We start from the raw sequence: 9,357 nt of genomic DNA, 5'->3' as shown, positions 1-9,357 counted from the left end.
CCCCCCGGCATCCTCCTGCCTTAGGCCCGGCTTTGGAAGCACCGCCGGGATCGGGGGTGACCCAGCGGGAATGGGGACGGGGACGGAGGGGGGGGCTCTGCGAGCGCGCCGGGGCTGGTTGGAGCGGGATAAGTGCGTTCCCAAACTCCTCCCTCCCTCCCTGCGGACAGCCCGGGGTGCGGGGCTGGGGGTTGGGGGGTGCTGAGCCCCCCGCGGGTGCCACGGAGGGTTCGGGCGCCCGAGCGGCCCCGGGCGCAGGTGGAATCCGCCCGAGCAGCCGCTGCCGATCGTCTTCATGCTTGAGAAACTGGGTTAGTGGTGGTGGTGAGGGGGGGGGAGGCGGCCACGGCCTCGATTATTCATGGGCACGGCCCCCGGGGGGGCGGCTGGGGCCGGCGGAGCCCCCTCAGCGCGGGGGCGCGGCGGCATCGCGGGCTGCTCGTGGATCAGCGAGCCGGGCTGGCCCTGGCACCGAAGGACACGTGTGTGCATCCCCCCGGGGGTGTATCCCCCCCAGAGGTTCACCTCGGGGTGCGTATCCCCCCAGATGTGCATCCCTGGGTGTGTATCCCCCCCAGATGTGCGTCCCTGGGTGTGTTTCCTCCCTCCCAGGTGTTTATTCATCCCTGTGTGTGTCCATCCCCCCCAGTGCATCCCCCTGGGTGTACATCCCCCCCCGGACGTGCTTCCAGGGGTTCCAGCAGCCCTTCCCTGAGCCAGGACAGGAACGGAGGCAGCAAACAGCGGGAGCAGAGGGCTGGGGAGAGGAACCCAGAGAGGGAGCTGCTGTCAGCAGGCTGCTCTCTCCCACACAGAGCCGGGAATAGACGCTGGATCCCAGCGCTGCGGCACCAACGCAGCCCCGCCGCCCCCGGGGGGGGGTCCAGCCGTGGCACCGTTCCCGTGCCGGGTGCCTGGATCCTCAGCCAGGACCGTGTTCCCAGTGGCTCCAGGGGGATTAGGGATGGTCACAACCTCCGTGCCCTGCCCCAGCCCAGCCCTGGGGGCTCATCCCAAGGGACTCCCGGGATGTGGGGGGCTCAGGATGTGCGGGGGGGACATCAACTCTCCCTGCCAGAGCCCAGGGCTTGATTTTGGCAGGTCCTCAGCGCCTCCTGGCCCTTCCTGGGCTCCGCTGGCCCCGCAAATGGAGATTCCTGCCGGATTTCCCCTCCCAGGGCAGCGGGGGGTGGGCGCCGCCCTCGCAGCACCCCCAAACCCAGCCTGGGCGTCGGGTTGGACGGCAGGTGCCCCCCACCACTCCCCCACACCCTGTCACAGCCCAGTGTGGTGCTCAGCTCCCCCGATCGGGGCCGGGGGTGCCCAAACCCCGGCGAGGGGCTGTGGGGGGGGAGCAGGGGCTGCCGTGCCCGGTTGGCAGCGGGGGCTGCAGGGGTGGTGCCGGGGGTCCGGGCTGTTCCTGGCAGCGGGGCAGGCCGGGTTATCGCTGTTTTCCTCCCTCTTTGTGCCGGGGAAGCGGGAGGAGCGGGAGCCAATAACTGCTTCGTCATGATGCCGGCTAATTCTCCCCTTGTTGGGAAAGGGACTGAGCCAGCAGCGAGCGAGGTGGGCAGAGGCGAGCGGTACCCACGCAACCCACCCATCCACGCGCTCCTCCACCCCTCCACGCAGCCTCCCACGCAACCCCCGCCCGCCCCGGCGCGGTTATCGGGCGGCGAGGGTGGCGGGGCTGGCGGTGGCAGATAGGCTCGTCCGCTCCTCCGCTCGCTCGCCCTCTCGCCCGCCCCGCCGTCACGCTCTCGGATGCGCCGCAGCCGCCGCAGCCCCGGTGGCCCCCACGCGCGATCGGGTGGCCGGGCGAGCGGAGCGGGCCGAGGGCGTCCCCCCGCAGCGCCCCGCGGCCGGAGGGATGCGGTGCCCTCCCCGCGCGTAGGTGAGTGAGCGATCGGCCGGGCTCTGCGGGGCTCGGGAGGGGGGGACGCGGACGCGGGTGGGGGACGCGCCGCCCCTGGGGGGGGGTGCGGGGGGAACGGTTCTCCGCGGTCGGTGTTTGCTTTGCCGTCTCCCGCCGCTCCCTCTTTCCCGGCTCTCCCGGGGGATTTTTGGGGGGGAGAGGGCTGAAGAGAGCCCCACGCCTTGTCCTCCCCTGCTCCCTGCCCTTGCCGGGGGGCCGCGGGGATGGGAAGGGCGGCGACCCGAGGGGGGGACGTGGGGACAGAGGGTTCCATCGCCGACCCCTCGCCGACACCTCACCTGCCCCACCCCACCCCCCGGGGCATCACAGTGCTCCACAACCCCCCCGGGACACCCCCTGCCCTCCTCCCCCGGGGACATTGCCATGGGCACCGCGTATCCCAAGGGAGGAGGCCGGGACAGCCCTGCCATTCCCAGCCCCGCTTGCAGAGTGAGCTTGTGGGGTCTCAGTGCTGTTGAAGGGGGGGGGGGAGGCACTCCCCATCCCACCCCCCTCTCCGTGAAGGGCTTTGATGATCCCTGGCCCGTGGTGGTCGGAGTTTTGCCGCGGACATGGGATTTTGGAGCCTCCCCCCATCCCCAGCTTCTCCTGGCCCCCCATCCAACCCCCCTGGCAAAGCACCAAGGGGCCAAACTCCCACCATGAAGCATCACGGGGCTAACTGGAGGGGGGAATTTGGGCTGCAAAACGCGCCTTCCCCCCCTCAGTTCTTGGCCACGAATGGAACCACCTCCAGGGGGGTTCAGCCCCCGGCTGTGGGCGTGCAGGGTGGGTGCTCAGGCAGCGCTAATTCCTGCCTCTCCCGGGAAAACCTGGGCCACCAGCTGCCACCTCGGCCCCGGGGACCCCCCGGCCACATCCCCGGTGTCCTGCCAGGTGGGTGCCTTGCTGTGACAGCCCCATGCCCGGTACCGGGGTGCCCAGGGCCCCCCCACCCCGAGGTTCCCGGTGCTGGGCATCCCTGGGGGCTGTTCCCGGAGAGCTGGTAGAACTGGGGGAGGGGGTTTTTGGGGGCCGGGGGGCACCACCAGACCCCCGCGGGGAGCCCCGGAGGGCGCGGCCTCCGCACACACCCCCAGCGGGTCCCTCCGCGTGCGGGATGAGCAGGCTAATCCCACTCTAATCCCAGATTACGTGCCACGTGAGCCGCGGCCCAAAGCGGGCAGCGGCGTGGCCAGCGGGGCAGGGGGGCCGGGGACGGACCCCCCCCCCCCAACCGGGAGCTTTGGGGTGAGGGCCGGGTATCCCCGTTCCAAACTTGTCTGAGGGCTCGGAGCCTCCCGGCAGCGCTGAGAGAGCGGGTGGGTTGGCCCAGATTCCTGGGAGGGGAGGAACCGAGGAGGTGGAAATGCCTCCTCTCCGTCTCCATCCGCCCCGGGATGGGGCGGGCGGGTTGCTGCTCCCGCAACCCGGCGAACTGAGGCTCGGAGCATCCCCGCGCCCGCCGCAGGACGCACCTTCCATCCCGGGGATGGAAAAACCCCCGCGGCCAGGCGCTGCCAGCTGGTGGCTTTTAAAGCCACCGGGGTCCCCGAGCGGGGTGCAGTGGCACGGAAGCGATGGGCTGGGCTGTCCATAGGCACGGGGTCGCTCCCGCCGCCGGGAGATGCCCCGGCGGGGATGGAAAAGGGAGAAACAGGACAAAGGAGGAACCGGACACCGTTCGGCCGCGGGTCGGGGACCCACGTGCTCCCGTGGGCGCGATCAAGTTGCCGGTGGGGCCCCACGTGCGGCGGTGCCTCGGTTTTGCCCCGGTGGAGGATGCTCCGGGCCTCTCCCGGGCTGTGTTTGTTTGGGGTTTGTGTCGGGAGGAGGAGCAGGAGGAGCAGGAGGAGGCCGGGGCTGGGCTGGGCTGGGAAACACCGGACGCCGTTCCCAGGGCTGGCGGGAACCGTCTGTTCGGGGAACTTGTGACCCCGCGTGTCCCCCCCCGCTTCCACCGCTGGCGGGGAGCCGGGGAGGCTGCGGGGGCACCGGGGGGCTCCTGCCCCGCACCGCGGCAGGGGCGAGGAAGGGAGGATGAGGAGGAGGGCGAGGGGAGGAAGGCTGGGGGGGTGGTCCCTGCCCGCTCCCCCGCGGGCAGTGGGGGGGGTTCTCCCAGCCTGGCCCCTGGCCCAGGGCCGGGCACTGATGGCTTTGGCGGCTGCGAAAAGTCAAATCCGGATTTCCTCGGGGTGGGGAGGAGGGAACCGGCCTCTTCCCGCTGCAGCACAGCCCTCGCCACGGCCCCCCCAGCCCGGGGATAGGAGGTGGGGGGGGGGACCGGCACCCCCACATCCCGGTGAGCCCCCTCCGGCGCGTGTCCTGTCTGTCTGTCCGTCCCTCTCTCCGCCACCGCTCTTCCCGCGGCTCCCTGCCCAGCTCCTTTCCCTCCCCGCTCCGGCGATGCTCCCTGGGTACCCTCAGCATCGCCCTGGGAAGTGGGGAACGGCGTGTCCCCCCCCCCCAACACCCTCCCCTCTCCCTCTCGCCCTCCTGGCCGGGAAAATCCCAAACACGCTTATCTCGGGAACACGCGGGGCACCTGCCAGCGGGCTTGCTGGGAGATTGGATGTTGCCATGGGGAGCGCGGCTGCCATCGGGGCGGTGGCTCCCTGCCTGCGCCAGATAAGATGTCCCCGCGTCCCCCAGCGCGGGGGGGGGGGGGGGACGACGGGACAGACACACAGCGTGGCCGAGCTGGTTGTGCAGCCCTGGCACCCTTCACCAGGTTTTTTGGCACATCTCTCCGCACCCCCCCGGCTCGGGGTTGTTTTTCCTTCCCCTCCGGCGTCCGCATCCAGCCGTCCCCGCACCCCCCTCCCGCCGCTCCCGCCGCTTCCTCCGCCATCGCATCCATCTGCTCGCTGCCACCGCGGCCCCGCCGGTGTCCCAAACGCCCCCGGGGGTGTGACCGGAGGCCGGGGGGCTGCCCTGGCCCCGCCGCTGGAAAGTGTGAGCTCATGGGTGTGCCCGGACAATGCCGCCTTGTGCCGCGCTCAGGGCCGATCCCGTCCCACCGGCCCCCGGCTCTGCAGACCCCCGGGGGGACTGGGAGGTGCTGGGGGTGGGGGTGAGAGGGTTAAAAGCCCTCTCCGGTGACGAATATGGGGGTCATTTGTGGCTGGGGGGGATGGAGCTGCCGGCAGGGCCTCCTCGTGCCGGGCTGGACCCTCGTGCCGGCAGCGGGAGGATGCTCCCAGATTTCTCAGACCTGCTCCTTCTCCATCTCTGCATCCCAAAAGGGGTGATTCGCCCGTCCTGGGGGCCGTGGGGCTGGGGGACAGCAGGGTTGTGGTCCCCAGAGGGGGTGACACCCCCCAGCCCAGGGTTGGGGTTCGAGGCTGGAGGGTTCCAGCACTGTTGTTGCCCTGCTCGCACGAGGCTTTTCCCAACTCCCTCCCCCCTCCGAGAGAAGAAGTTTTGAGGAGAATGGGGAATTTTCCCCTTTGTGTGCGCGGCATTGTGGGTGTAAAGCACAGGGAGGGCCGAGGCCCCGGGGGGCTGTGGGGGGCTGAGCACAGCACGCCCGTCCCGCTCCCGCTGGAGCCTTCTCGAGGCCGCCGGACAAAAGGGCGTCATTCCCGCTGCTCCCGCTTGCCAGCACCGTCAGCAGCCGCCAGGCAACCGGCACGGGCAGGGGACACACGGCCGGGCACTGGGGTCCGCAGGGACAGCGGCGGGGATGAGGTGGAGCTCCACCTTCCTGTGAGTCACCGCCACCTCTCCCGTCTCCCTTGCAGAGGGAATATCCGAGCCCCAGCCCGGTGTCGGCGTCCAGAGGGATGTGGAGCCACAGAGGCAGCGGTGAGTGCCCCGTGCCTGTCCCCCCTGCCTGGGGGACAGTGGCACCCCCTGGGAAGCCTGTCCTGCTGCCAGCACAGCGATATTTGGCAGGGGGGGGACGTGCCAGCCTCGTGCCGCGTTAGGGTTTGGTGCCTGGGGGGCTGCCCCATGGCAGGAGGGTGGTGAGACGTGGGCACCTCACCCCTGACCAACATGGGGGTGCTCTGTGCCCACCCTGGCTGTGCCCCCAGCCCTCTGCTGTCCCCACAGGACCCTGTGACTGACACAACCCCTCCTGCCCACAGCTGAATGGAAAGACTGCAGAAGGTAAGGGGGGGGGGGCGTGGGCAGGGTCCTGGGGGATGTGGGCAGGGTGCTGGGGGTCCAGAAAGGGTGCTGGGGGTCCAGGACAGGGTTCTGGTGGTCCAGAAAGGATGTTGGGGGTCCAAGCAGGGACTAGGGGTCCAAGCAGGGCCTGGGAGTCCAGGACAGGGTGCTGGGGATGCAGGCAGGGTGCTGGGGACATGCAGGCAGTGGCTAGTGGCCAAGGGCAGGGGCTGGTGGCCAAGGACATGTGGGAATGGGATGCCCTTAGCAGGGCTCTGCCTTCCTCCTCCTCCTCCTCCTCCCAGCCCAACCTGGCAGCACCATCTAGTGGCAGCGTGTCCTGGCCAAGCCACTGTCCCCAGAGGAGCAAAGGAGACCCCAGTGCCCCCCCAGAAATCCCCAAGGAATCTTTATCCCGGGGCACTGAGGTCCATGGGTACCGTGGTTGTCCCCCGACCCCCCTGCCACGCCCCGGGCTCCCAAACACAACCCTGAGCTCCTTCCTGGGCCTAAAATGTCTCCTTTTCCTTCCAGCAGCCACTGACCTCCCCTGGGAGCGTCTGTTCTTCCCGTGGATCCAGCGTTCCTGGATCACCCTCCAGCATCGTGGTAAGAAGCCATTCCCACCTTCCCACCACATCCCTCCACCCTTGTGGACAGGAACCCCCTCCATCACCCTGGTAGGGCCACGGAAAACATCAACCCTCCCCGTTCCTGAATATCCCCTTTCTGCACTCCAAATGAAGGTGTTTTCCCTCCTTTCCAGGCCAAAATGGACAACGAGGTCCTGGGATACAAGGACCTGGCTGCCATCCCTAAGGACAAGGCGATCCTGGACATCGAGCGCCCCGACCTGATGATCTACGAACCCCATTTCACCTACTCTCTCATGGAGCACGTGGAGCTGCCCCGGAGCCGGGAGGTGAGGATGCCCCTGGGCCCCTGGCCTGTGTCCCTGGGGTGTTTTTGGGGAAGGGGAGGGATCATGGCAGGGGGGAGGAATCCCAGCTGTGGGGCTGCCGGAATAAAGTGGAATAAAATGCTTCTTGCCTCCCTGCAGCGCTCCCTGTCTCCCAAATCCATCTCTCCCCCTCCGTCTCCGGAGGTGAGTAACACGCTTGGGGCTTGGGATGCAGGGGGCGGAATTCTGGGGAGGAGGAGGAGGAGGAGGAGGGGGCGATGCTGAATTCTGGGGAGGGGAGGTCTGGCTGATCGCTGCTCCTCCCTGTTTGCCCGCAGGTCATCCGGGAGTGGCTGGAGAGCCGGCAGCCCCCCACCAGCACCCCCGTGCCCGCCTCGCGCCAGGGCGGCTCCTCCACCCGCAGCAGCGTCCAGCACTTCCACCGACCCGGTACGACCCCCTGGCACCGGGACCCCACCCACAGCAGGCCCTCCTGGCGCTGCCAAACCCACCCTGGTGGTCCCTGAACACCCCTCGACCCCCCTCTTTGTCCTTCCAGAGACCGACACCACGGAGCTCAACATATACAAGAAGCCCCCGATCTACCGGCAGAAAGGTGAGTGTGGGGGTGTGTGGGGTCTGTCCTGTGGGTTGGGGCGCCCCAAAAGGCACTGCCTCACCCCCCCCTGCACCCTACAGACCACCATTCCAGTGCCCACCACGGGAAGCATCTCATTGAGGACTTGATCATCGAATCCTCCAAGTTCCCGGCGGCGCAGCCCCCCCGACCCCAACCAGCCCGCCAAGATCGAGACCGACTACTGGCCGTGCCCCCCGTCCCTGGCCGTCGTGGGTAGGTGGGAATGGGGGAGTTTATCCCTCTCAGAAACCCCTGTGGGGTGCCAAGGGCTCTGACACCCCCCCCGTGCCCGCAGAGACGGAGTGGAGGAGGCGGATGGCCTCCAAGAGAGGGGAGGAGGAGGACGAGGACCTGACGGAGGAGATGAAGAACCTGCGGGAGCTCCAGAAGCAGGAGCTGAGCAAGGTGAGGGGCAGAGTGGGCGGGCGGCGCCTCGGGAGGGGCTGGGGAGGTGTTGATGTTGCTCCCAACGCGCGTTCCCTTCGTCCCCAGGTCACCTCCAACCTCGGGAAGCTGATCCTGAAGGAGGAGATGGAGAAATCTCTCCCGATCCGGAGAAAAACCCGCTCGCTGCCGGACCGGACGCCCTTCCACACGTGTACGTGGGGTGTTCCTCCCACAGCCCGGCCCTTCCCTGCCTCACCCGCTGGCTCTGGCTGCCTGTACCCCTGCCTGTACCTCCTGCATCCCTGCCTGTGCATCCCAATCCCTGCCTGCATCCCTGCCTGTATTTCACACATCCCTACCAGTTCCTGCATCCCTGCTTGCACCCCTGCCTGTACTTCCCAATCCCTATCTGCACCCCTGCCAGCTCCTGCACCCCTGCCTGTACCTCCTGCATCCCTGCCTGCACCCCTGCCAGCTCCCACATCCCTGCTCAAGCTTCCTACATCTCTGCCTGTACCTCCCACATCCCTGCCAGCTCCCACCTCCCTGCCTGCCCCTCCCACCTCCCTGCCTGCCCCTCCCACCTCCCTGCCTGCCCCCCTGACCATGTCTCCTCTCTTCCAGCCCTGCACACGAGCTACAAGAGCTCCTCCCTGCCAGCCTCGGGCAGGAGCACCCTCACCCGGGTGAGTGGGCAGCAGCAGCGGCCACCCCCCACTCCTGGGGTCATGCCCCACCCCAGACAGGCTCGGGGGTGGCCCTGCTCTGACCCTGTCCCCTGTCCCCTGTCCCCTGTCCCCTGTCCCCTGTCCCCTGTCCCCCTGCAGCTGCAGTCAGCAGAGTTCGGCTCGGCGGGGAGCGAGAAGGGCAGTCCAGGTGAGGATCAGCCCATGGAACGGGGCTGTTTTTTGGGAGAAGGGTTGTGGGGGAGTCCCAGGGGGTGTGGGAGAGTCCCAGGGGATGGGGGGATGTCCCAAGGATGTGGAGATGTCCTGGAAATGTTGGGGTGTCCCAGGGGATGTGGAGATGTCTGGGGGGATGTGGGAATGTCCTGGAGTTGTGGGGGTTTCCCAGGGAATGAGGGGGTGTCCCAGGGATGTGGGGATGTTCTGGAGTTGTGTGGGTTTCCCAGGGGATGTGGGGATGTCCTGGGAAATGTGGGGATGTCCCAGAGTTGTGGGGGTGTCTCAGGGGATGTGGGCATGTCCTGGAGATGCAGGGATGTCCTGGGAGGTACAAGGGTGCCCTGAGGGATGTGGGAATGTCCCAGAGATTCATGGATGTCCTGGAGATAAGGGGGTGCCCCAGGGGATGTGTGGACATCCCAGACATGGGGGGTTGTCCTGGAGGAAGTGGGACGTCGGGGGTGGGGGGGATGTGGGGCTGTCCCAAGGGATTTGG

The 9,357-nt window shown here is 68.3% G+C and overlaps 1 protein-coding gene across 1 annotated transcript in view; it reads left to right on the top strand.

Annotated features, from left to right (window-relative positions):
- Nucleotides 1–1,767: 1,767 nt before the first annotated feature.
- DMTN (dematin actin binding protein) overlaps nt 1,768–9,357 on the top strand; it is a 9,727-nt gene continuing 2,137 nt past the window's right edge. Inside the window, 14 exon segments of the mRNA XM_027668927.1 lie at nt 1,768–1,894; nt 5,659–5,722; nt 6,007–6,028; nt 6,563–6,637; nt 6,795–6,950; nt 7,089–7,133; nt 7,268–7,379; nt 7,489–7,545; nt 7,629–7,708; nt 7,710–7,782; nt 7,865–7,974; nt 8,062–8,167; nt 8,581–8,642; nt 8,784–8,832. Of these exon segments, the coding sequence (XP_027524728.1) occupies nt 6,011–6,028; nt 6,563–6,637; nt 6,795–6,950; nt 7,089–7,133; nt 7,268–7,379; nt 7,489–7,545; nt 7,629–7,708; nt 7,710–7,782; nt 7,865–7,974; nt 8,062–8,167; nt 8,581–8,642; nt 8,784–8,832 (943 nt within the window). The 5' untranslated portion in view covers nt 1,768–1,894; nt 5,659–5,722; nt 6,007–6,010.

Source organism: Corapipo altera, unplaced genomic scaffold (assembly GCF_003945725.1).
Source record: "Corapipo altera isolate COAL_440 unplaced genomic scaffold, ASM394572v1 182, whole genome shotgun sequence".
Lineage (NCBI taxonomy): Eukaryota > Metazoa > Chordata > Aves > Passeriformes > Pipridae > Corapipo > Corapipo altera.
Note: the sequence above shows the minus strand (reverse complement) of the source record. Positions and strands in the feature narration are given on the sequence as shown.